The sequence below is a fragment of the Ambystoma mexicanum genome, chromosome 9 (assembly GCF_040938575.1).
Source record: "Ambystoma mexicanum isolate Mex_15411 chromosome 9, UKY_AmexF1_1, whole genome shotgun sequence".
Lineage (NCBI taxonomy): Eukaryota > Metazoa > Chordata > Amphibia > Caudata > Ambystomatidae > Ambystoma > Ambystoma mexicanum.
The window spans coordinates 442,191,082-442,217,973 of NC_090931.1; the positions used below are offsets into that span (position 1 = coordinate 442,191,082).

The 26,892-nt window shown below is 47.6% G+C and overlaps 2 protein-coding genes across 4 annotated transcripts in view; one reads left to right on the plus strand and one right to left on the minus strand.

Annotated features, from left to right (window-relative positions):
* Positions 1-10,509, minus strand: part of STYXL1 (serine/threonine/tyrosine interacting like 1) — an 863,427-nt gene extending 852,918 nt beyond the window's left edge. For all 3 annotated transcript variants that reach the window (XM_069614942.1, XM_069614941.1, XM_069614939.1), the window contains exon 1: positions 10,373-10,509. The gene's annotated coding sequence lies outside the window, so the exon portion shown is untranslated. The remainder of the gene's footprint in view (positions 1-10,372) is intronic.
* A 409-nt stretch (positions 10,510-10,918) lies between these two features.
* MDH2 (malate dehydrogenase 2) overlaps positions 10,919-26,892 on the plus strand; it is a 189,865-nt gene continuing 173,891 nt past the window's right edge. Inside the window, exon 1 of the mRNA XM_069614943.1 lies at positions 10,919-11,106. Within this exon, the coding sequence (XP_069471044.1) occupies positions 11,044-11,106 (63 nt within the window). The 5' untranslated portion in view covers positions 10,919-11,043. The remainder of the gene's footprint in view (positions 11,107-26,892) is intronic.

The following is a 26,892-nucleotide window of genomic DNA, read 5'->3' on the forward strand; positions in this document are numbered from 1 at the left end:
CACCTGTAGGTGGCCCACAGAGCAGGGTACGGGCTGGTGGCAGCTCCGTGCTGAATTGACTGGTGCCCTGAGCGTCCTCCATTTTGGGATGCCCAGGCCCTGCATTGGAATCGGTAGATTCCTGATGGAGACAAGATGGCCCCTGTGGCCTCTTGCCTTGCATCACCTGTTACCTTGATCTTCCCGAAGTCCCGGGAAGCCCTGACTCTGTCCCTTCCCCCTGATTGGCTGTTGGGTGGAAGTTTCATATATGGTAGTGTGGGGAAGTGCTGACCAGACTGGCTGGAGCCTTCCCAACGACCATATGTTGTGGGTACGCCTGTGGGTGGGACCTTGGTGAATGGAGTGTGTGACGAATATGCATTCTGTGTTGTGGGTGTCTAGTATCTGGTGTTTGACACAATGACTGAGACAGCCCTGCCCGAAACCGGTATCAATGCAGTGTGGAGTGTTGAATGGCTGGGTACTTGTCCCAATACACACGACTTGTTGTGAGTGTCTGGAGAGAAGTGAATGGCCTGAATGCACTATGCACCTGATTGGCTGCCTGCCTGCATGAATGCCCTTCTGTTAGGAAAGATTTCTTATTTGTGGGTAATTTTCCTTCCATGTGGCAACCCCTAAACTTTTTGCTGTTGTTTTCACCATGATCTAGACTTTGCCAGAGAAGTGCAGCCTTCTGCCGCATTCCTCTGGGCTTTCGCTCCATTCTTACGGGGAAACTGACATGCCCTCAAGACAGTCAGTACCAGGAAATGTTGTTTTCCGCAGTTTCTTTATCATGTTGCAGCTTTCGCGCAACAGGGCACAAGAGGGCACTGTAAGCTAAGTTACTGCTCTCTAGGGTCTCTAGTCTTCTACAGGCCCTAGATACTCTCTTTGGATTGTAAATGAACGGTGCAAGTGAATCAGGACGGGATTGGTGGCAGCGATCGTTTCTTGTGTTTTTGAGCTCCTTTTGGTGTTTTAAGCGCATTTCTCGCGCTTAGCCCACAATGGTGGCCTGGCTTCCAAAATGGCCAGACCACGAAGCCCTTTGTCCTGTCCGCTGACCGTCTTGCCCCCTTCACCTCCCCCCAGGTCGAGCCGACCCGGGGCCTTCCTTATTTGGGCATGTACTTTCCCGCGAAACACAGATCCTTTTGCGGGCTTCTACAGGCCCTGTGTGTGCCTCCAGGATGTGGGCTGGGATGTCTGGTCCCAATACACATCCTGGACGCCACAGAGTTTAGGGTGGTGTGAATGCCTGGGACCCCCATGGTCCGTGATAGGTCCACATATGGTCTGAGTGTTTTATGAGCGGATCTCCCATTGGGTCCCCTCCGTTTTGGCGCGAAGGGAACCATGGATAAGAGGGGGCTGGAAACACCACTGCCAGGTCGATCTCCTGAGTTCTCACGAACGAAGGAATAAAGGAGCCAAGTATCCTGCAACCACGAGGCTGAACCGAGGAATCGCTGGTGACCCGCTGAAGGACTGCTCCTCTGCACTGCTGTCGCTTTGTGAAACCCTTTCTACCTCTGATCGAACGAGAAGGCCTGTACTGGTACTTCGACCCCTTGGAATAGTGGGAACAACTATTCTCGGCATCTTCACCATCTCCTGCACGTAAGCCTTCGGAAGTGTCTCTGGGCCATCCAGCAGACTGACCAGCCTACCCAGGAGTCTTGCTCTGTAACCGCCGCCAGGTTGTGTTGTATTACGAGTCCTTGTCACTCTCACACGATTTGTACACTTGGCATTCCCAGGTCTGAAGTGAGTAGTGTACATTGGGCTGAAATACACACGGCCGCTCCGTTGCCCTGCTGTGGTAACAAACTGTGCGGGTTCACTGCGTTTGGGACATCCTCAACTCAACTTCTGCTGCTGCGGAATCTACACGACGCCGAGACGTCCCCTGCTCGTATCTGAATCTGCCAGCACTGAAACTGACGCGGAGAAGCCTGGGTCTGCCTGCATCGGGGACCGGTGAGTAGCATCGCTAGAAACTGGTCGCCCTCCTGCAGTAGCCCATCGCTTTTCCCCACTGTGTCTAACAGCACGCCTTTCCGTACTCACGCTCCGCTTCTGCCCACAGTGGAGGCTGCGCTTGAGTCACGGAGCTCTGTTCATCTTCATTTGTTCATCGAACTAAACTGCCTGATTCCCTCGAAGAGACTCCCCTTTTGCCCGTTGGCACCAGCGTGTGCAGGTACTTTTGAGCACAAGGCTCCACTCTTCGTAGGGCTTGGACTTCCTTTTAGTTAGGTGCCTCTGAAGGCGGATTGGGTCTAATTATTATTCGCACTGCCTGTTTTCCTCCCCATCTAGGTGGTCTACACATTTCATGCGTCTAACTCGTTAGACTCGTTTGTATTTGTATATATATTGTATTGGTTTGGTATGTGTTGGTTTACTTGAGTTTCATTGTGATTTCTCGCTACGGTCAATGTTACAAAGGCCTTGTAATAAGTGTGTCTATATTTTTAATATAACACCTGCTTGGAGTAATTTGTAAGTGTCCTTGCTTTGTGTGCTCATTGCAGGCTTTCAGTCACCCTCACCCCTCTTGAGACCTAGTCTTGACCGCCGCAATCGCTACCCTGATTGGTCTGGCTTGTCCAGAGGTTACCCTGTTCCAAGAAACTAGGCTGGCCTTCTGAACCTCTGCCCCTCCAGGACAGAGTTGAGAAATCCATTTTAACACCTTCGCCGTGATTGGATGCTCGAGTATGACCCAGCGGAATGAATGGGAGATCATCAGTATATTTGGGGACCTCTCACTGCTAGGAATCATGTTCAGAAGTTGAGGTCCACTACGACGAGTAACTAGAGTGAAACTGAAGCTTGACCTTGAAGCCCTGCTGGACGAGAAGAATTGCTGTTGCTCTCCTTCACAATCTGAAAGCTGCTGTGTGTCCAAGGACTAACCCAGAGAGGACCTGGTACGGCGCCCTGTTCCCGAGCTACGAGGGACCATCGTGCACCAGCAGATCTTTGCAAAAGCTCCCTGGTAGACAGACCTTCGACAGGCTGCCGACCCGAAATGGGGACTGCCGCGGAAACCCAAGGAGAAGTGCCCAGACTGTTGTCCGCCACTGTAGATGGCAGCCGCCACCGACTGGAGCCGCCGTGCTCCCATTTGCCTAAGAACTTTCAAATCCAAGGATGCTCTCATCCACATCGTCGCCGCTGTATCCCGCTGGAGAAGGCCTGACCGTCGATGCGCCGAGGAGCATCCGCCGGTGGGTTTCCCGCCACCCAAAGACCACAGAGACGCCGACAACTCGACGCCCTTGCTGGGCCACAGTTCTTCAAACTCTTTGCGGTCTAGAACTAACGACACTGTGGTGCCCCGCATGCCTCTTCCTTGCAGGACGTTTACGCTTCCCTATCAACGAGCACCGCTAGGAACGAGGCTGCCTCTTCACCGTCGTAGCTCAACCTGTTCTCCGTCGCACGTTCGATGACCCGTGACTCCCGCCTTAAAGGGAGGGCACTCAAGAAGGGCCGTGGATTCCCCGACGAGGAACGCTACAACGCCAGGTACTTTGGGGTTGCAGAACTATTGGGAAGTCTCTTGTGAACAATATATGGACTGGGTTTGTATCTTTATTCTACAGGTTGCCCAGGTGGGGGGGATCTCCACACAGAGCTGTGTTTAACGGTAGTGACCAGTATTTCTGCCAATTGTTCTTATCAACTGCTTTCCTCTTTTCTCTACTGTTGGTTTCCTTTACGACTTGATTTGTGTGCCATTTAACCGTACTGTTGATGCACTTTAAAGCAATTTAATAGTAATTTTGGTACCAAGTAGAACTGTACATATTTGCCATTATAGATAACCGAGTACAAAGTGTGTTATCGTGATATTGTATATAACCTTGAATATTAATTGTATAAAGACTGTGTTTTAACCAATACAGTGTGCAGACATTCCTTTATGAGTGCTTGGGGACTACACTGTACTTAAGAATCAGCCCGCATCACCTTCCTGAGAAGCTAGGCCTTGATTGCTCAACCACGTACCAATATTGAGAATCTAGGCAGGGGTCCTCTGTGTCTCTCCTCTACGAAATAGAGAGCGGAAGTACAGACCCCCCTCTGGTCCCTCACAATGCCCCCCCCCAAAATAAAATTTAAAAGAACAATTTGGTGTTTTGCCTGCAATTAAATGTACCACTCTGTAATTGTGGTCGGTAAAAACACATATAACTCTACATTTGTGTATGAAATGTATATCATATTACAGTGATATTGTAACCATATTTTCCTTAGTGTACTGAGGGACAACGTTATGTGATGTCACTTCCTGTGATGTCAAGGAGTAAAAGGTTGTCTGCTATCACTTCCTGTGCTGTAATTTTTCAGCATGGTCAAATGACATTACACCACTTCCTCTAATGTCACTTGGGGGGGGGGGGGTCAAATGACATCACTTGCTGTGATAGGGTTCGAAATTGCCGGGAGCCATTAAGCTCCTGGTTAAAGCCCCAGAGAAAAAACAAAGAGGTGATGGCTGGAAGGTTTAGAATGAATCTTAACCACTGGCATTGCTCTGGGCAACCCTCCAGACCACCGTTCTTCGCCTGCCAAGCCATTACAGAAGGGGAAAGACCATATGCAAATCAGGCTTGGCCCCACCCCAAAAGGGGCAGTCCAGCCCGAACTGCTAGGTCACATCCCTTCTGCACGAGACCACAAGCATCCCCAAACATGTTTCGCCCTGTTGGGGCTCATCAGTGAGGAGTAGCTTGGGTCTCTAGGCCCAGCAGGCACGGGACCCATGTCTGGGCATACCCGTCCCACTCGGGGTGACAAAGCAAAAACAAAGAGGTGATGGCTGGAAGGTTTAGAATGTATCTTAACCACTGGCATTGCTCTGGGCAACCCTCCAGACCACCGTTCTTCACCTGCCAAGCCATTACAGAAGGGGAAAGACCATATGCAAATCAGGCTTGGCCCCACCCCAAAAGGGGCAGTCCAGCCCGAACTGCTAGGTCACATCCCTTCTGCACGAGACCACAAGCATCCCCAAACATGTTTCGCCCTGTTGGGGCTCATCAGTGAGGAGTAGCTTGGGTCTCTAGGCCCAGCAGGCACGGGACCCACGTCTGGGCATACCCGTCCCACTCGGGGTGACAAAGCAAAAACAAAGAGGTGATGGCTGGAAGGTTTAGAATGAATCTTAACCACTGGCATTGCTCTGGGCAACCCTCCAGACCACCGTTCTTCGCCTGCCAAGCCATTACAGAAGGGGAAAGACCATATGCAAATCAGGCTTGGCCCCACCCCAAAAAGGGCAGTCCAGCCCGAACTGCTAGGTCACATCCCTTCTGCACGAGACCACAAGCATCCCCAAACATGTTTCGCCCTGTTGGGGCTCATCAGTGAGGAGTAGCTTGGGTCTCTAGGCCCAGCAGGCACGGGACCCACGTCTGGGCATACCCGTCCCACTCGGGGTGACAAAGCAAAAACAAAGAGGTGATGGCTGGAAGGTTTAGAATGAATCTTAACCACTGGCATTGCTCTGGGCAACCCTCCAGACCACCGTTCTTCGCCTGCCAAGCCATTACAGAAGGGGAAGACCATATGCAAATCAGGCTTGGCCCCACCCCAAAAGGGGCAGTCCAGCCCGAACTGCTAGGTCACATCCCTTCTGCACGAGACCACAAGCATCCCCAAACATGTTTCGCCCTGTTGGGGCTCATCAGTGAGGAGTAGCTTGAGTCTCTAGGCCCAGCAGGCACGGGACCCACGTCTGGGCATACCCGTCCCACTCGGGGTGACAAAGCAAAAACAAAGAGGTGATGGCTGGAAGGTTTAGAATGAATCTTAACCACTGGCATTGCTCTGGGCAACCCTCCAGACCACCGTTCTTCGCCTGCCAAGCCATTACAGAAGGGGAAAGACCATATGCAAATCAGGCTTGGCCCCACCCCAAAAGGGGCAGTCCAGCCCAAACTGCTAGGTCACATCCCTTCTGCACGAGACCACAAGCATCCCCAAACATGTTTCTCCCTGTTGGGGCTCATCAGTGAGGAGTAGCTTGGGTCTCTAGGCCCAGCAGGCACGGGACCCACGTCTGGGCATACCCGTCCCACTCGGGGTGACAAAGCAAAAACAAAGAGGTGATGGCTGGAAGGTTTAGAATGAATCTTAACCACTGGCATTGCTCTGGGCAACCCTCCAGACCACCGTTCTTCGCCTGCCAAGCCATTACAGAAGGGGAAAGACCATATGCAAATCAGGCTTGGCCCCACGCCAAAAGGGGCAGTCCAGGCCGAACTGCTAGGTCACATCCCTTCTGCACGAGACCACAAGCATCCCCAAACATGTTTCGCCCTGTTGGGGCTCATCAGTGAGGAGTAGCTTGGGTCTCTAGGCCCAGCAGGCACGGGCCCCACGTCTGGGCATACCCGTCCCACTCGGGGTGACAAAGCAAAAACAAAGAGGTGATGGCTGGAAGGTTTAGAATGAATCTTAACCACTGGCATTGCTCAAGGGCGAAACATGTTTGGGGATGCTTGTGGTCTCGTGCAGAAGGGATGTGGCCTAGCAGTTCGGGCTGGACTGCCCCTTTTGGGGTGGGGCCAAGCCTGATTTGCATATGGTCTTTCCCTTCTGTAATGGCTTGGCAGGCGAAGAACGGTGGTCTGGAGGGTTGCCCAGAGCATTTCCAGTGGTTAAGATTAATTCTAAACCTTCCAGCCATCACCTCTTTGTTTTTGCTATGTCACCCCGAGTGGGACGGGTATGCCCAGACGTGGGTCCCGTGCCTGCTGGGCCTAGAGACCCAAGCTACTCCTCACTGATGAGCCCCAACAAGGGCGAAACATGTTTGGGGATGCTTGTGGTCTCGTGCAGAAGGGATGTGGCCTAGCAGTTCGGGCTGGACTGCCCCTTTTGGGGTGGGGCCAAGCCTGATTTGCATATGGTCTTTCCCTTCTGTAATGGCTTGGCAGGCGAAGAACGGTGGTCTGGAGGGATGCCCAGAGCATTGCCAGTGGTTAAGATTAATTCTAAACCTTCCAGCCATCACCTCTTTGTTTTTGCTATGTCACCCCGAGTGGGACGGGTATGCCCAGACGTGGGTCCCGTGCCTGCTGGGCCTAGAGACCCAAGCTACTCCTCACTGATGAGCCCCAACAAGGGCGAAACATGTTTGGGGATGCTTGTGGTCTCGTGCAGAAGGGATGTGGCCTAGCAGTTCGGGCTGGACTGCCCCTTTTGGGGTGGAGCCAAGCCTGATTTGCATATGGTCTTTCCCTTCTGTAAAGGCTTGGCAGGCGAAGAACGGTGGTCTGGAGGGTTGCCCAGAGCATTGCCAGTGGTTAAGATTAATTCTAAACCTTCCAGCCATCACCTCTTTGTTTTTGCTATGTCACCCCGAGTGGGACGGGTATGCCCAGACGTGGGTCCCGTGCCTGCTGGGCCTAGAAACCCAAGCTACTCCTCACTGATGAGCCCCAACAAGGGCGAAACATGTTTGGGGATGCTTGTGGTCTCGTGCAGAAGGGATGTGGCCTAGCAGTTCGGGCTGGACTGCCCCTTTTGGGGTGGGGCCAAGCCTGATTTGCATATGGTCTTTCCCTTCTGTAATGGCTTGGCAGGCGAAGAACGGTGGTCTGGAGGGTTGCCCAGAGCATTTCCAGTGGTTAAGATTAATTCTAAATCTTCCAGCCATCACCTCTTTGTTTTTGCTATGTCACCCCGAGTGGGACGGGTATGCCCAGACGTGGGTCCCGTGCCTGCTGGGCCTAGAGACCCAAGCTACTCCTCACTGATGAGCCCCAACAAGGGCGAAACATGTTTGGGGATGCTTGTGGTCTCGTGCAGAAGGGATGTGGCCTAGCAGTTCGGGCTGGACTGCCCCTTTTGGGGTGGGGCCAAGCCTGATTTGCATATGGTCTTTCCCTTCTGTAATGGCTTGGCAGGCGAAGAACAGTGGTCTGGAGGGTTGCCCAGAGCATTGCCAGTGGTTAAGATTAATTCTAAACCTTCCAGCCATCACCTCTTTGTTTTTGCTATGTCACCCCGAGTGGGACGGGTATGCCCAGACGTGGGTCCCGTGCCTGCTGGGCCTAGAGACCCAAGCTACTCCTCACTGATGAGCCCCAACAAGGGCGAAACATGTTTGGGGATGCTTGTGGTCTCGTGCAGAAGGGATGTGGCCTAGCAGTTCGGGCTGGACTGCCCCTTTTGGGGTGGGGCCAAGCCTGATTTGCATATGGTCTTTCCCTTCTGTAATGGCTTGGCAGGCGAAGAACGGTGGTCTGGAGGGTTGCCCAGAGCATTGCCAGTGGTTAAGATTAATTCTAAACCTTCCAGCCATCACCTCTTTGTTTTTGCTAAAGCCCCAGAGAGCCAGGTTGGCTTGACAGTAAAAGCGACCAAGAGCTACCTCTAACTTCTAGGTCATCTGATACCATGCAAATATACCTATGTAACAAACTCTGTGTTTGGGAATGTGTATAATGGAACACAAGGTACACATGCAGAAGACATTAATAGCGCAATATTAATCACATAATGGGTCATATGTAAATCAACAAAGTTATCTTTTGGATTGCATGTAGAAATTAACACAGTTATCTTTTGGATTGCATGTAGAAGTTAAAATTGTGACACGCATGTAGAAGTTAAATTTGTGACACGCTTGCTACTAGCAGGGCCGAACCAAAAACACAAAATGCTGGTGTGGGCTTGTTTGTTTCGTCAAAATGGCACACTTTGTGGGACAATTTGGCCCAGTTTGATGAGTTAATTCACTCTGTGGCTAGTAGCTTTGACCAGTGTGTTGCTGAATAAATATTCTTTAAAATGCACAATTTGCACTACACTTTATCAACAAAAACTCCCCCTTTGTTACTATTCAAACAGTGTCACAAAAGGAATTAATTGCCATTTGCAACTGTGGGCCACCTTTTGCTTGGTGCCCGAGACAATTGTATGGACCAGTCCGACCCTGGCTACTAGCTCCTCAGGTTCCATGTGTTAATATCCCCGCAAAAATGTGTGTGGTAAACTAAGCCTCCTTCACAGAACAGGAACACCAGAAGGTAAGTAGTTTATATTTAGGTTTATTCTCTGTAGTTGTAAGGTAGAGAAAGCACTGGGACATCCATCCAGCCCAGCACATTAGGTCCAACTGACACCAGTAGAACCCAACACTCCAAACATCCATCAACACTCCACATAGAATGTCAGTGATATCACACACCAACACTCCACATAGAATGTCAGTGACATCACCACACCATCATTACACACATGGCCATAACAAGGCCCCAGCACAGATTATGACATATCACCATACAAAAATATCACCATATTTTTGCGGCAATATTAAGTAATGGAACCTGCGGGCGACACCACCACAATCCTACATTATTTTTAAAGGAGAGGGGGACACCCTGGCAACCGCTGCTACCAAAAAAAAAACAAATTATCCCCCCAAAAATATCGCCTATGGCCATTCCCGACGACCATATATGTGGAGATATTTTGGGTGGTGATAATATGTAGTGATACTGCTCTTCGTTCCACACGGGTAGCTCCAGCTCACTCTGTGATGCTGCATACACAGGAGCTGATTTTAGCTCCTTCTCATGAACTCCTTAATTCGATACCTGTGTGATGTCATTGGGGAATGGGGGGCAAGGGTCGTCTGATGTCACTTACGCTACTGATGGCATTTTGGTGAAATTATGTCCCTGTTCACGTGGCTTCCTGATTTGTACAATACTGTTATTGGGCTCACCTGGAGGGGGAGAGAGTTTCATGCCACTGAACACCCCTTGAACTTCCACCCAAGTGCATTCAGCAACATTGCCTTTTTCCTTGTTGTTGCACAAGTCGTTCCTCCTATGTTTCAAATATGGGCAAATTGCAGGCTCTCCATGTGTTAGAAGGAACAGAGGTGGCCATGGTGAGAAGGCTATTCAGGCCGGTTTTTTTTCCTTTTGGATTCTGGAACTTGTAGTTTTTCTTTCCCATTTGAAATGTAGGAAAACTACAGGCCCTAGAATTCCAAGCAAAAGGAGGACTTGATGACCGGCGTGGTCATGGGTTAGAGGGCCACACAGTCTTTTTTTGCTTTACATTCTGGGACTTAATATTACATTCTGGGACTTAATAGTACTCCCACACGTCAAAGGGGGAATACAAAAACTACAGAATCCCAGGACAGGATGGCCACAGGAAACCTGAGGAACTCTGTGGATTTTAAAGTCGACGCTGATGGCTCATACAAATCAAGAAATACAAACCATCCCGCGTTTAAAATGTAGACAAGTATATTTTTTAACTTGTTTATAATACACGCATACATTTAGCAACACTAATATCCCATCCAGCAGCTGCTATTATTAAATATATGATAGAAGCTGACCTGTAGCTGCACCCAAAGCTGGCCCCGCAGCCCTGTCTAAACTCAGAAGTAGCATGGTTGGTAAGGACAACTCTGGTAACCAAGGCCGACGTGCGTCACTGTAAATGCCAACTTCCCTCCTCTTTCCATACGACCTCTCTAGGCTGTGCAGTGGTATAGCGGTGCTCGTCCCTGCCCATATTTAATATTCAAAACTATCCTGTTTGAATATGGCCATCACGCAGTCGAATAGATTTACGAGAGTGCCAGAATTGTTTCTATACATGGAACCGTGTGTAACAATCGTGTGATCAGTTATGATAATTACTTTTCACTTTCGTTTTTATTAATCATTAACTTACAAAAAATAACGATTGCAAGAATTTAGACACGTCTTGCAAGTTTAATGTGTACTAGGGCATTAATTATAACACCTAGAGTGAGCAACATTCTAAAATGGCCACTGCTTATGCTAACCGCCGTGTCTTTGTCTCTCTTTTGTGTCCATGACCTTGTGCTTGATGACCTTCCCTACATTTTGTCGCGTGGGCGGAGTCTCGCCATTCTCTCGATTCCTTGGTTTCCTCTTCCGGTCCTTTGGTCAGGTGGAGGTCGTTCAAGTCACTGACAGCTCATTCACTCTCGTCCCGTTCTTTAAGTCGTCAAGATCTTCTTGCAGCCAGATTTTTGCCATGCTGTCCCGTCTAAGCCTCACCGGTGCTGCTCTTTGCAGGGGTTTCAGTACCTCCGCCCAGGTACCGTGAAAGTGGAGAGGAGGGTATTGTGGGCAGCACACAGACAGACATAGTCGGGGAAGGGTAAAACGTTGTGGAGAATGTTGGTCACAGGCTTATACTTGTGCAATTAGAAGGCACGGGGAGAGATGTAGAGAGATTGGTGGTCTGGGCAAAAACTGCAGAGTAACAGTGGGGTGAGATTTGAAGGCAAGGGTGTCATGGATCGTTCAACTTAATTTATTAGGCTAGAGGTTATGTTTTTTTAAAACCACTTTTAGCGCTCCCGCTACCTGCCTGAGAAGGATAACTTCATTGAGGTGTGTTCATCTGCAGGGCATGGGTCATTGGACTTATACACTCAATGGTCTGTGTCATCTGACAGCCTCGTACTCTTTTATCAACATTTATGTCGTGCACGTTTCAAAGAATGCCATTAAAAACTGGGTGTTTTCCACCTTGGAGTTCTGAGTGAGGTATTAGACAACTTAAACTCTGCTTGTGTTGTCAATGGGAGCCCTATAGTGTAATATAACCATGTAGTTAATTGCTACGCATATATAATTAGTGTATTCACCAACTAGTTCAAGTGGGATGCAAAGCTAGGTTCTTCCTAGTACTGCTTACTGATGCCAGGCCCCCCCCCCCCCCCAAGTCGGCTCCATTTTCGTATATCTGCCGTCATGAAAGCTCTGGCCTCGTGTTAATTAATATTACGGACTTTTTACGTTTACTATTCTTACTAAGTTTTTTTATTTTATTAGTTTAAACATTATTATTAAAGAAACAATTGCACTGAAATCTCATTTTTTTTTTAGCACTAGATCTTCTCTTGTGGTGACCTGTATAGTGTCTCTTGGGGCCAGCACCCTAGACACTGCTTTTCTTTTGAAGACCTGTTTCTTTTCCTGGGAGCCTCACTATGTCTTCATGAAGTTTACAGTTGTCATTTATTACATTTTAGCAGATTTAGCAAAGCACTAAATAGCCCACGAATCACTAGTCCTATATTGAGAAGAATGTGTTTGTCTAATAGATCAATGTACTAAAGCTAAATGAATAAATGTGTATTTTATTGATGCTGATGTTTTAGTTTGAAATTTCAACTGTTGAACAGTCTTAGTTGGCACACCTTTGCAATAGTTTGATGTACCATGGTATAGGGGTTGATGTAAAATACTACATATGAATCACCAGGGATCCCTTTATTTCCCGCAGTGTCTTTGACTGTACCTGGGTGATGATTATGTGGGTTCTCTTTGGATGGATAAGGTTTGATTTTCAGTTATTATGAGGATAGTTGGAATTGTTTTTTTTTTTTTAAATTTTTTTTTTTTTAACGCCTCTGGTTATGTGTAAGCTTTAGCTTCCAATTGCTTAAGCGTTGGATGGTATGGGTAAAAAGTTCAGTTTGCAAGTTGTTAGCCTGCTATCTTTTTTTGTTTTTTACATTGTTCATGCATTAGAGACGTTTTCGTGCAGTTGAGACATAATGTTAAACTTTTTTTTTTGTCACTTCTTCGCTATCGTCACAAGGCAGGAGTTCTTGCACTAATCACGAGGTTCCAAAAAAAAAATGATCACTCAAAACCATTCTGTAAAATCAAATGGCAATCAAAGATTTATTTGGAATTTCTTCCCTGCTACCAATCGACGTTAGAAATATCATTATTTGTTTTGGAATTAAATGTATCACACATCACTCGGTATTTTAATACCTTGCACTAACATGTTAATGATCTTTGTTATTTTTAAATCGTAAATAAAGAATATTGATCATTAAACATTCAGTGACATGCAATGAAAGTGAGATTATCCGAGACAACCTGTTAAATAGATGTACAAGCAGGTTTATAGAGATGATTAAGTTGCATGTTCAGTTATTGACATAGGGTGCACTAACAGTTGTTGGGCAGTTTTATAAGACCTCTACATATTTAGTAGGTAAGGGGATGGCAGCATAGTCGGATGAACTGATTTGCCGGAGATCGCACGTCACGGTCCAGCAAGGAAACTAGGATATGTATGTGTACTAGTGATTGTAAGGCTGAGTCAAGCACTTAAGTCGAGGTGCAAAAATTCGAATTGCAAACTACTAGCCAGCCATATCAGGCTTATCAGATATGTGACTGACTTGTTAGCTTAGTTTTGAGCTATTTGTACCAGTTGGTTATAAAGCCTTCCCACTGAAATATGATTCATTGCCTTGTAATGCTGTCTATTTACATAGAATGCGTGAGCGAATCGGGGACATCTGACACTTGACCAATTCTACCGGTGGTTGTCCGAATTTAATTACCTTTCCTTATTTAGTATTGTCCAATCGTGTGGTGCTCATTTGACTGGCTTGAGACGGCCAAAAGGTGAAGACGTGAACCCAAAGTGAGACTGTTATGGCCTATCTTTACCAGAGTAGGAGGTAATTTCTCCTTAAAATTCCTAAACCTCATTCTCCTCATTACCCCTTCATTCTAATTTTTACCACCTTCCGAAATGCTTATGATGAAGCCAGCCCTGCCTGACATTTGACTGCCTCTATCCCCAGCTCAGCCTTGCAATCCTACTGGCTTGTAATGAAGTCTCTGCATGTTTTTAATATCCAAAAATGTCACTTTAACTGGAAGCAGCCATATTCTCTCGCAATCCTTGACTTTTTTATGCATTGCAATTAGCTGTCTTTTTGTCTGGCCTTTTGTGTGTTTTGTTGTAGGGGGCGAGGGGCGGTCACAGCTCGGCTAGAGTTGGCAATGCTTGTTGGTCTTAAATTCCTGAAGGAGTTCTCACAATTCTAATTGGGATGTTGATGCTCTAGAACCTGTCCGTATTTCGATCTAATCCTCTGCAGTATTGGCTACCGTAAGCAATGTTCTTCTAAACGAGTCCAGCTCTCTGGGTGTACTTCATTCTTACTGTGCAGCAGTACAGAGAGGTTTCCTATTTTGTTATCATCCTAATAAATATAAAACATACATTACTGCTTTTATTTAGCTGCAGATCGCTTGAATAATGTAACTTTTGCTTTGTTTTATTAGTTTTTGTTTATTTTACCCTCACTACTGGCCAATTTCCTTCCATGCAATAACCACCAGCCTCACTTTATGTATATAGCTTTCTGATTATTTTTGCTTTCCTGCATTGTGCCTTATGTATATAACTGTAATTTATACTGTAAGTTTAATGTTCTGTTCACCTTTTACCATGTTGTAACCAAGGTATGCGCCCAGAAGCCTTCGGGCCTGGTGCGCTTTGCAAACAAAATAAATACAAATACACCTTTACACTGCATTATTCTTTTCTAAAATGGTTTTCTAAACTGATTCCAACCTGTTTTGTTATCCCAAGGTGTTGTGTAATTTGGCTGATCAGTGTACCCTGACTGCTCTTGTAAAATCGGCAGCATTTTGGATGCTTCTTCAGTGCGTCGCACCCAAAGCCTGACTTTGTCAGCAGATGAGGGCACACACTGTAAAACTAAGTATGAGGTTGCTCAAGACAGGACATTATTTTTAGCTATGCCCTTTTAGCAGAGCGTCAATGTGACTTTAAGAGTTGCCCTTTAGTCTGCAAGGCAATGGGACCACCTTGCTTTAGGACAAATGCATATGTTTTGATGGCAAACATCCAGAATACTATTTCCACCCGTGCTCTCCCCATTGAGACGTGTGGGGCACTCCTGTGAGTGGCAGTCTGCTGTTCACTATATAAAAATATTGGCAGATCACTGATCTGGTATTATATGCATAGCACAATCCTAAGTAAATGTGTTGTCAAATGTGAAGATTACCTGTGATGCCTAGTTTACCCCAGCCAAGGGAATGTTCCACGATGGATATAGTCTGTTTTGCGTGTTCTCTCTCATTGCACTAACCCACTGGACTGTATGTACCGTGTGCCCAGCTCCTTTTTTACATTTTTTTTATTTTTATTTTGGTGTTATTTCGGTTAAGTAAACCTTTCAGCGCATTACAAACCACCACACAATATAAATATACAAACAAACATCTTTCCTACAATCATCATACACACAATCGACCAAACATTGAAATAAGCAAGTAAATGTATTATAAAATATTAGTCTCTAATGCTGTAATTATTTTCTTCATATGTGGTATATACAATATGGGCATGTTGGGGAGAATTTTACTTTTTAGTGCTACATTCCTCCCACCTAGTGACCCCCAGCTCTTTTGCAGGACTTTAGGACTTTTTAATTTTAACCCTGGGCTGTGTGGTTACCCTTGGGTTGAATGGGAACTCTTCTCATTCGCTCATGTGTTTTTTAACCTGATTTGGATTGCGTTTAAACTCCATAAGCATCTAAGTTTTGTATGGTGACACACAGCACATTCAGTGCAGTGTCACAGAGAAAGCCTTTAGATTTCTCATAAGGTTTAAATACCATTTCTTGTGTGAGCTGTGTAACAATGTTGCATTGCCATCAGGTAAGTTATATGGTTTATTAGTCAAGTAGTACAGCAGGAAACACCGGCATATCCTTGCCAGCCAGCTCTCTATCTCCAACTGTCCCCCATGGAACACTCATTCAGATGACAACACTCTGAGCACAGTGACCTCACCACATTCCACTGACATCACCACTACAGAGAAGACACAGGAGGGAAAGCACTCATTATAACACTTCTCCCTCTCTTAAATTAATAATGGGACACAACAATGGTAGAGAACTAGTCATTCCTATACCCCCAATACCATCCAACATAACACTGATACAGATACGCATGGCCACCACGTATCTGGCCATCAACACCCAAGCTCATATGAACACGATAACCCAAACCCCAGGAAACGATCCACATGAAGCCCATTCACACACCAAGGCCAACAACCGAGCACAAACACTCCACACTCCATTAAGGTAAAAGCGCACTGAGACCACTGGAACTAGAACCCACTAATAAAACCCGAAGCAGAAACAGGTGGAAATATAATCCTGCACAATTACTCCTACTCAACAGGAACACAGATAGATCCAACCTACAACACCTTAACTACCCACTGTCCACCAATAACTCACAAAAGAGGAACCCACCGACATGGATAAAGGGCTGCACCTCCCTTCAACTGAACTGGAATACAACCAGAGGAACAAAATAATAAAAAAGAGCTCCACCTGCTTCAAACTGCCCCTTGAAGCCTAGGGCCTGCCACACCCCAGCGTCCCTTAAAACGGATATACCACTAACAACCAAAACCCCTCAGTGCACCTACAACCTTCTACCATGGTCCGCCACCCCAGGGCACCAGGGCTGCCACCCGACGGGCACTAACCCAACTCAAAAGAGCAACCACCGGGCACTAACCCAAATCTAATGAGCAACAACAAGCACAACCAACATCAGTCCCAACACCATAAAAATATAGAGAACAACTTTACCACTACACACAATCCAACCTCAAGATACCCTACTCATATGTCCGCATGCAGTAAACGTAAACGTGACCACATGACCCCTAATCCCTACCAAAACACACTTACACCAATGGGACCCCTTGTCCCCGCCAAAAGCAAAACACCTTTACACTAATGGGACCCCTAGTCCCTGCCACACAGAACACCACCTCCTAATGTGGGACCCCCAGCACCGGCCGGGCTACCACCAACGTCCAAAATGGCACAAACACCTACAATGGGACCCCTAGAACTCACTAGGCTACCACAGAGGCTACACAAATGCACCACAACACGCGCACACCCAACATGTGCGCTCACACCCAGACTTGCACCTCAACACGACACATGAAAAATAAAAGGAACTCTTCGTAGATGGTAAATGTCCAAAAATGTCATTGCTGGTAGCTTCACACACTGGCGTGAGCTACATTGCTGCACAGCTCACGCCGGAGAAACTGTGAACCAAAGATTGGCAAAACACTGAACATACAAGTTCCTTCTGTAAATGAGAATGCACCAACCCCTGGAGGACCGATCACCCGCGTCCATAACCCACCCGCAAGTCCACAACCCAAGAATTTCACTGCACCTGGAAGAAAAACACGTTATAACAAATCCACATTAAACTCTCACTCGCATCCAACAGGCACGACACTCATAAACCAACGGACGCAAAGAGGCCACAACACACCCACAAACTCGGCTCATATAGGGCTCAAGACACTGCCACAGACCGGCGACATTTATATTGTCCCCCCGGCTACGGTCCGCCATGCGCCACTCCTCCTAGGCTCCGACAACAAAGCGCATTTACTCATGGAACCAGGAAACAGTCCATATTCATTCGTGACGAACAAAAGCGCTGTCCATATCAACGTGCGAGCCTTCTCTCGTAATGACCCACGGTTCTTGGCACAGAGTCTAAATGTCATAATATGGCAATCCTTTATCGAAGTCCTCCCCACATCCGATGCGTTGCTGGAAACGGACACTAGATTGCCCCTCCTACTGCACTCTGAAAGTTGACCGCACGCAGTAAACCTAACATGACCATATTCAGCGCGCACTAGACACCCTACGCATATTCCTGTTGCTGTACGTTCCAGACGCTCACGCTGGGACACTCCTCCATGGCGTGCAAACGTCGTCATTCCCTCGCGGCCACCACCATGTACGGATGTCAGGGATCTCCTAACAAGGTAAACATGCGCGCAATACAGGTGCCCATCTCACCTCAGCCGATCCATCCGAGACGCTGCAGCCCGTCCAGCAACGTTGGGGAATGGCCAAAGCGCGCTCGTCCATGCGCACATGACGATGCGCATCACGATCAAGGCACTTCAGCTCGCCCGGACATCTGGAGCTGTGCTCAGGTAGGCATGAACCGCCTCAATCCGCATTTCAATCTGAGCACTCCTCCACTCTGAGACAGCTGGACATCACTGCCACCAACCTCTGCTGCCGCTCCCGATCGATACCTTGCACCTTTCTGAGTGGCCACTGCTAAGGCAAACCCATGCTTTTCATCACAGTACAATCTGGTAATATCACCCCCAATAATATTGCCATATATGTGGTCGTCTGGAACGGCCATAGGCGATATTATAGGTGGGGATCATTTTGGGGTAAATGGGAGCAGGGGTTCTGGGGTGTCCCCCGCTCCCTTTTAAAATAATATGGGCGATGCAGGGTCAATGGTTTAATATCGCCACAAAAATATGACGACATTCTTGTATGCCGATATTTGTGCGGGGATATTAACACCTGGAACCGTACAGAGTCACTTTTATTCTGGTGCTTTGGTCAAACAACATTTTACTCTCCTGAATATTTCTTCAGCCTCCAGATTCCATAGTAAGGACTGCACTACGTTGTTGTTATTAGGATATTGAGCACGGTCCAACTTTGAGAAGCAACAAAGCACTTCAGAGGTATACACCAATACAGATACATAATGGTGCGATTTAGAGGTGTACAACATAACAGATGCATTACAGAGCGCTTTTCAGTGGTAACAGAACAGACATACAATGGAGGGACAGAGGAGCGGTACAACTGTAAAAGGTTGTGTGCAGGAGAGAGGTGGCATCTAGCGAGTCGGGTGGCACAAGAGGCTACGTGATGGCCTAGGTGTTCAGGAGGAGTGACTCCTTGAAGAGTTCTTTTCTGAATTGTAGGAACGTTGGGGTGAGTCTGATGCTGACGGGGGGGGAGGTTCCATAGTCTTGGGGCGTAGACAGAAAAGGCTTGTTTTCTGGTCCTTTCCTTTTTGCAGCAGCAGATTTCAAGTCTGCATGTGGCTTCTGGTGGTGCGCTGTCTGCCGGAGATGCAGAGTTTCTCCACAAGGTAGATGGGTGACTTGAGGGCGACTGCCTTTATAGATGATGCAGCAAGACTTTAAGGTGAGTGCGTGCAGTGGGAGCCAGTGATGGTCGATGAGGGCCGGGGTTATGTGGTCGTATCTGTGTAGACCCTTGATGAGGCGTGCGGCTGCATGTAAGACACTTCTCAGGGGCACAAGGGAGGATGACGGGAGGCCTTTGAGGAGGGCATTGCTCGCATCTAGGTGGAATAGGACCAGTGCTTGGACGGTGTATATAAAACTATCTGGAGGAAGGGCTAGACTTTTCACTGGAGGGAGAGCTGATACCCAGCGGTCTGAGTTTTCTTAGCAGTGTGTCTTGGTCTTGAAGGGGAAGTGGTTGTTAGTGGAACCTGAAGGACTTGGCACTGGAGGTGAGATTGGGTGTGAAGCACTTAGCGTTCATGTTTGATAGCCAGGTCTGTATGTCTGGGTGTTCGGTGTTGATGAGGAGTAGGAATATGGGTTTGGGGAGGTGGGGCGGGTGGGGTTTTGAGCTTCAAATATGCACTGGACATCCAAGACTGGATCAGCGAGAGGCAGGTTTTGAGCCTATGGTTTTCTTTGATGGAGTCGATCCTGAGGTATAGCTGTCAGCGTATTGGTGGATGTGTGGGGCTTGGTGGACTCCCAGCGGCTCCATGTATAGAGTGAAGATCACTGGTGAGAGGATGGAACCCTGTAGGACTCCACGGGTTGCATTGGTGATCTAGAGAGTCCATCTAAACAAACTGCGTTTGGCGAGGTAGGACTCAGTGTAGGACTAGGTTGCTTATCCCCATGAGCCGATGTAGGCTGTCCATAAGCACCTGGTGGTCTGTGTCGAAAGCGGCCTAGAGATCAAGTAGAACCAGGAGGCAGGGTCGGCCGTAGTCCAGATTGAGGGCGACGTCGACCACCTGTATGGTTGCTGCATCTGGGCCTGAATCCGGATTGGTAGGCTTGGAGGAGATGGATGTATTGCTGCAGTTGTGCACCTACCGCTTTCTCTCTTACGTAGGAAGGGAAGACTGGTTATGGGGCAATGGCTACCTAGGTTGTCGGGACCCTGAGTGGGTTTCTTTAGTATAGGGAGGATTTGTCCAGTTTTTAGGGTCGATGGGAGTTGGGGAGCTGTTGATGCTCTCCTGGTAGCGAAGGAGAGCTTCTCTGGGGACGGTCGTAAGGATGGCTGCTGGGAGGCTGTCCTCTGTATACAATGTGGCTTTGAGGGCTTCTAACAGCTCCTCTATCGAGAGTGTCTTGAATGTTGTCCAGGGTGTGGAGATATTGCGAGGAGGGACACGAGGGTGGGTCTGTGGAGGCAGAGCTTGTGTTGGCAAATCTTGCTGATCTTCATCGATGAAGGTGTTGATGGTGGTTGACTTTTCGATGGAGTGTGGCATGTCCGGGTAGCGGGTTGACTCTGTGCTTGAACGCTTTGAAGAGGGCTCTGCTTTTGTTGGCTTCGGTTTGCAGGTGTGTTGGTTGATGCAGGCTGAGAGGGTGGTGTTGAGTGGTATGATATATTTTATTTATATCGCGCTCGTACACAAGTGGTTTTAGTGCAACGAGACAAGGGAGGGGGAACGAGGGAACAAACGATCTTGCGCGTTCTCAATGTCACTGGGCCTCGCAAGTGCATGGGGAAAGGGAGGGGGGCGTGCATGGCAGTGAATGAGGAGTAGTGGAAAGTGCGGTACAAAGGAGATTAATAATAAAGGACAATAAACAGTGGTAGTGCCTGGTTAAAGGCAGCAGACAGGGTATGTCTGTGCAGGAAGAAAAATGGAGGGGCTGTGTGGGTACAGATACAGATCCGAGTGCAAGGGGTGGCCTGGAGGCAGTGCGTAGAGTGGCAGGTACCTGGGCACAGAAGACATAGGATAGGCCAGGTGCACAGTGCTGAGAGATCAGATCAGCAGGGGAGAGGGCTGGTGAAGGCCGAAGTCAAGAGGAAGGTCTTGAGGTGCTTCCGGAACTGGAAATGGTTCTCAGCAAGTTTCAGAGTGGCAGGGAGGCTGTTCCAGAGGTAGGCCCCAGCCAAAAACTGAGATCTACCCCAGCTTGTTCCTTTGAAAAACGACGGACCCTGAGGGAGTTTGAGGCAGAGGAGCGACCAGCTCGAGAGGGAAGGTATTTGCGGAGGGATAGCTGAAGGTATTTTGGACCCAGGCCCCAGAAAGCCTTGTGGACAATGCATAGGGTTTTGAATTTAATCCTTGCATCCACTGGGAGCATGCTTCCAGTAGAGTCGCAGTTCGGTTGGGGGTGTTTGGTCCATGTAAGGGGTAGCTTTGCAAGGTCTTCTGTGAGGGATTACATTGGGAAGATCTTGAAGGACCTGAAGGTTTGTCTGCTGGGAGTGCTTGTCTGGGATGGTGCATGTAGAATGTCGAAAGGCATGGCTATGTGGTCAGACCAATTAAGTAGGAGAGGAGAGCTGCAGTGGAGGGAAGACAGTGCAGTGATGATTAGGTAGAGGATGTTACTGGTCTCGTGTGTTGGGTCTTTCGTGTGCTGTGTGAGGCTGACTGTGTCGAGTAAGTGTCCTTCATTTATTTGGTGGCCTTGTTGCCTGGAGGTTGAAGTCACTTAGGAAGATGTAGTTGGTGTGCGTGAGGACATTGGTGACCAGCTTGGTGAAGTCTCTCATGAAGGCGGTGTTGGGTTTTGGTGGTCTGTAGATGAGATGGAAGGTGACTGTGTCCATTTGGGAGGGCGGGAAGTGGTAGGAGAGGACTTAAAAGAAGTCAATTTTGCCGACGTCAAAGTCTGGTGCGACACTGCATTATCACTTTCCAAAGGCTGGTGCACATTTTGCACCCCGATACAGGTATTCCCACTACATGACATCCAGCATAAGGGCCTGCTTGGTCTACTGGGATTAAAGGGGGTTTCAAAACCACCACTTTTTTGGGTAGTCTGATGTTCTACTCAATTTGGGGTAGGCATTGGTATTCTAGGAACAAAACGATGGTCACTAGGATTAAGAGAAGGAGCTTGGGTTCCTTGTGGAGCTTCTGAAATGAGGCCCCTGATGGGGAATCCTGTATATTGCCCTATCATTTCCTTGCGGTTACTGTCTCTGTGATTTATAGGTGTATTTGGCTTTCCAGTGCTGTCTGTTTACAATAGTTGTAAACCAAGGTGTTCTGTGAGGGTCTCCATGATCTCTGTGGGTTTGGCCAGTTGCCCTGTTGCTGGTGATCTACAGAACTCCACTGCCTTGCTTGGTCTGATGAATGCTGCTATACTTGTCACCACTATCCCTGCCTGAGAAAACCTAGATGCCCCTCTTGTACAGTTTGTCCCATGAGGGCAACCACGACCCTTATTCTGGGAGTTGATTCCTGTTGGGAAAGATTTCGTAATTGGATGTCATTTTCCCTCCATGTGGCAACCCCCAATCTTATTGCTGTTGTTTTACACCCTGGTCTAGACTTTGCCAGAGAAGCGCAGCCTTCTGCCGCACTCCTCTGAGCTTTCGCTCAATTCTTATGGGGAAACTGACATGCCCTTAAGACAGTCAGTACTGGGAGACTTCGTTTCCCTTTGTCCTTTCCTCATGTTGCAGCTTTTGTGCAACATGAAACAAGAGTGCACTGTAACTTACTTTACCGCACTCTTGGGTCTCTAGCCATTCCAAAGGCCCTAGAAACTCTCGCTGTACTTATTATGAACTTAGCAAGTGTGTCGCGGACAGGACTGGTGGCAGCTATCGTTTCTCTTGTGTTTTGAACCCTTTTTTGCCATGTTATCCACGCTTACCGTCTTTGGCACAAATGTGTGGCCTGGCTCCCAAAATGGCCATGCCACAAGGTTCTTTGTCTGTCCTCTGACCGTCTTGCCCCTTCACCTTCCCCAGGTCGGTCCTTATTTGGTCATGCACTTTCCCGCGAAACCCAACGCTTTCGCGGGCTTCTGCATGCCTTGTGTGTGCCTCCAGGATGTGGGCTGGGATGTCTGTTCCCAATACACATCCTGGGTGCCAGAGAGTCGGGAGTGTCCTGAATGCCTGGGACCACTGTGGTCTGCGATAGGTCCACGTATGGTGTGAGTGTTTGTGAGCAGATCTCCCATTTGGTCCTCTCCGTTTTGGCGCAAAGGAAACTTTGGATAAGAGAAGGCTGAAAACACTACCATGTCGATCTCCTGAGTTCACACCGAACAAGGGATAAGGAGCCAAGTATCCTGCAACAAGAAGCTGAGTCGAGGAACCTGCTGAAGGTTTGGCACCCTGAACTGCTGTCGTCCTGCGAGACCCCTCTGCATCTGATCGTCCTAGAAGGTCTGCGAAGGCACTTCGACCCATTGGAATAGTGGAATCGACTATTCCCGGCACCTTCATCAAACCCTGCAAGTAAGCCTCTTCGGTAGTGTCCCTGGGCCAACCAGTGGGCTGACCAGCTTACGCAGGATGCTTTGCTCTGTCACCGCTACCGTTTCGGGGAAGCCCTCGAAACTTGGTCTACTGCTTGCTCTGCGTCCACGGCACCCTCGCACTGAATTTCGTACACTTGGCATTCCCAGGGCTGAAGTGAGACGAGTGGGCCCGGACCAGAGTAAATGCGGTTGCTGTGTTGCCCTGCTGCGGTAACAACCAGTGCGCGTCCACTGCATTGGGGACACCCTCGACCCTGCATCCTGCTACACAGAATCTACACGGTGTCGAGACGTCCTGATCATCGCAGCTGAACCTGCCAGCAACCTGAACTTAACTGGAGAAGTCTGGGTCTGCCTGCGTCGGGGACTGGTTAGTAGTCCATACCCCAACTGGTGGTCCCTCGCGCAGCAGCCGGTTTCTTTTCTACCGCTGTTGCGAAATATGCGACTCTATCCCGCAGCACCCTGCCTCTGGCCACAAGTGTAGGCCTTGCTTGAGTAGTGGGGACTTGTTCTGCATCGCTTAATTCACCTTCCTGAACTGCCCGAGACCTTTGAAGAGACCCTACTTTATCCCTTGGCACCAGCGAGTGCAGGTACCTTTGAGCATAAGGCTCCTCTCTTCGTAGGGCTCGGACTTCCTCCTAGTTAGGTGTATATCTGATGTCGAACTCGGTCTAATGATTACTCGCACTGCCTGTTTTCCTCCCCTTCTAGGTGGTCTTCATATTACGTGCTCATAACTCCTTAGACCCCTCGGTCTTGTATATATATATTGTATTGATTGTGATGTGTTGGTTTACTTTAGTATTATTGTGATTCTTTGCTATGGTCGATGTTACAAAGGCCTTGTAATAAATGTGTCTATATTTTTAATATAAGACCTGTCTGGATTAATTTGTTAATTTGTAAGTCCTTGCTTTGTGTGCTCATTGAGGTCTTTTAGTCACCCTCGCCCCTCTTGAGACTTAGTCTTGCCCGCCGCCATCGCTACCCTGATTGGTCTGGCTTATCCAGAGGTTACCCTGTTCCAAGAAACTAGGCTGGCCTTCTGAACCTCAGCCTCTCCAGGTCCGAGTTCAGAAATCCATCTTAACAATCCCCCTTTACTCGAGCGCCTGCATGTTGTGAACCTGACCCTTCAGGCTCTGTATTGTAGTCCTCAATTTGTTTTCAAAAATTTTCTTCGGCTGCTGTCACTTGACTCAATGATTCGCAACCTGCCATCCAATGTGTGCATTCTTACGTTGCATTTGAACCTCAGGATCAATGCAGTGACAAAGGAGTTGGCTTTAGCCTCCTACGCGTACTCCCAGAGTGCTGGGGGGTGGGGGTAAAATCTATCTTCAACCAATAGTCGGCTGGCGATTCTCCTTCAATCGGCTTGAGTTCCCCATCTTGGTCCAATCTGTCTTCCGTTGGCAAATCCCAGGGATCAATGCAACTATTTTCTACCTTGCTTGGATTAATGTGCCCCCCATTCCTGGCTACTGGGCTGGCCATGCAGCTCGCTCTGTCAGTTTCTGTCATGCCTCAGGTGGCATGATTAGCCACCTGAGCGGATTTATCCCCAAGAAGGATTGTAGCATTGGAGGACCGCCTGCTATTCTTCCACGAAGAGCTGCGGTTCCTCCCCAATGTTTGGGAATTCCTTTGCCACATTTTGTAAATTGCTTGGTGTCCGTGCAACATGCATGTTACCAAGGTTCGGATGTTGCTGCCCTTTTCCTTCTTTGTTACCCTCTGGTACTTGCCTAAGAGGCGCTTGGAAGAGTTGCGTCTTTCTCCCATACATTGTTCATCTAGTCCTGAGGGAGGCGCACCGATCATCATATGACCAACTGAGGTGCGTCCAATGTGGCACATTGCATTTCATGTGGTCCTTGGCTGGGGCGGTCTCTGCCCCACTCCCACTACCATTTTTGTACTGGTAAAGCTAACCTCGGCCAATTCACTATCCTGTTCTTCCTCCTCTTCCTCTTCGACTGTCTAGGGGCACAAGTGCATGCTCTTATCTGCTGCCCTCAAATTCAAACACGTTCTGTCCTGGCAGCCTGTTATTTGTTTCGATGTGCAGTCACCACTTCTAACCATTTCACAAAAGCTCTCCATTGCATGGGAGTTACCTTGCTTTTCTGTTCCATCAATGTTTGCACAAGAGCTCCCCATTTATCTAGGTGTAAAGTCCCTTCAATCAGAGACTGTGTATTTTGTATTGCTGTGTCAATGCTAAGTGTAGTGCTCCAGATGAGATTTTGAGGTGGGAGTATTTTACTCCCTATTTTTAAACTTTGAGACTAAATGTGTGTTTTTTATTTTTTTTAAAAAGAGTAAAAAATTATTTTCTCCTTTGTATGTGACAGCCGGCCGACGTGTGCAAAAACTGTATGGAAATCGTTACTTTGGGGCAGCTTTCTGCATTGTGACAGAATATCCCTTTGAATGTTTCTGCAAGGTCTGCCCATTTGACCTCTCCTGTATATATTTAGATGTTAAAATCTCAAACCTAGCCAATTACATAGTAAAGCAAACATGTATTGTGTGTTTAGGTTCGATAGCAGAATTGTTTTTTGAGGTTTAATGACTATATTACTACCTAATGGTATGCCAATGGTATGATACCAGTGCAGAGAGGCAAGGACGCCATGCTAAATTCTCTATTTCTAATCTAATGGTTATTTATATAGTGAGCGCTTTTGGCAAGGCACTGTACATGCAACAGATTTATCACAATTATCACCAAACCAAAATCTGTATCCCTTTATCAACCTCGAAAGGCTGTGTTGGCCTTGCTGGGATTCGAACCTGCAACCTACAGATCATGCACAGATGGCAGCAATGAGTGCTCAACTGGCTGAGCTATCTTATTGGCTAACCTCCTTCAGAGTTCAGTTAACTGAGCATATAATAATCACAATACCTAGATGTTGGACGAGCCATTTATGAAGCACTACATGAAGTTAAATACCTATCTGGATTATCACAGGGACAGGTTTTGCTAAGTTTCTATTTCAATGACCAATGTAACTCATTTGTTTTTGAACAGCGCTTGCCTGGAGAGTCAGGTTTTGGATGTTTAATTGTAGCCTTGAAGATTTGAGAGACTATTACACCTGTGATTGGTGTAATGACTATCACTCACCCTTAAGCAAAGCCTCTGCTGCCACTGACCATTTATAGTAATGATGTACCCCATTGACTGCAAGGTTGAATGGATGTAAACTGTGCATAGTCATCATTTTACACACTATTCTTATAATTGGAGTGTACATTAAATTGTAAGTGTAAAAATGATGTGCCTCTGCATGATTTGCACACAGCACCGAAACTCTGAGAAATACAATTGTGCAATACTGGTTTGCTTTCACTGGAGAAAAAAAGCATCATTTGTTAGACAATATGAATTCTCAATTGCAATTTAGTTTTCCATTTTATAAATTATATAATCACAAAACTCTAGGAAAATTAAAATGCACAGTGGCTCTGTTTCCTCCCATGAGCATCAACACAGCAGAAACTGAATGGAAAGAAACCATTCCTTTTTGTGTGCTTTTTTATGTTTTTATTTTTTTAAAGGCTTCACAGAAATGCTTTCCATTTCAGAAGTGGCTTGCAATTACATCCATGTAGATAGAAAATCAAAAGAAGCCTTCTGTTTTCTGTCAA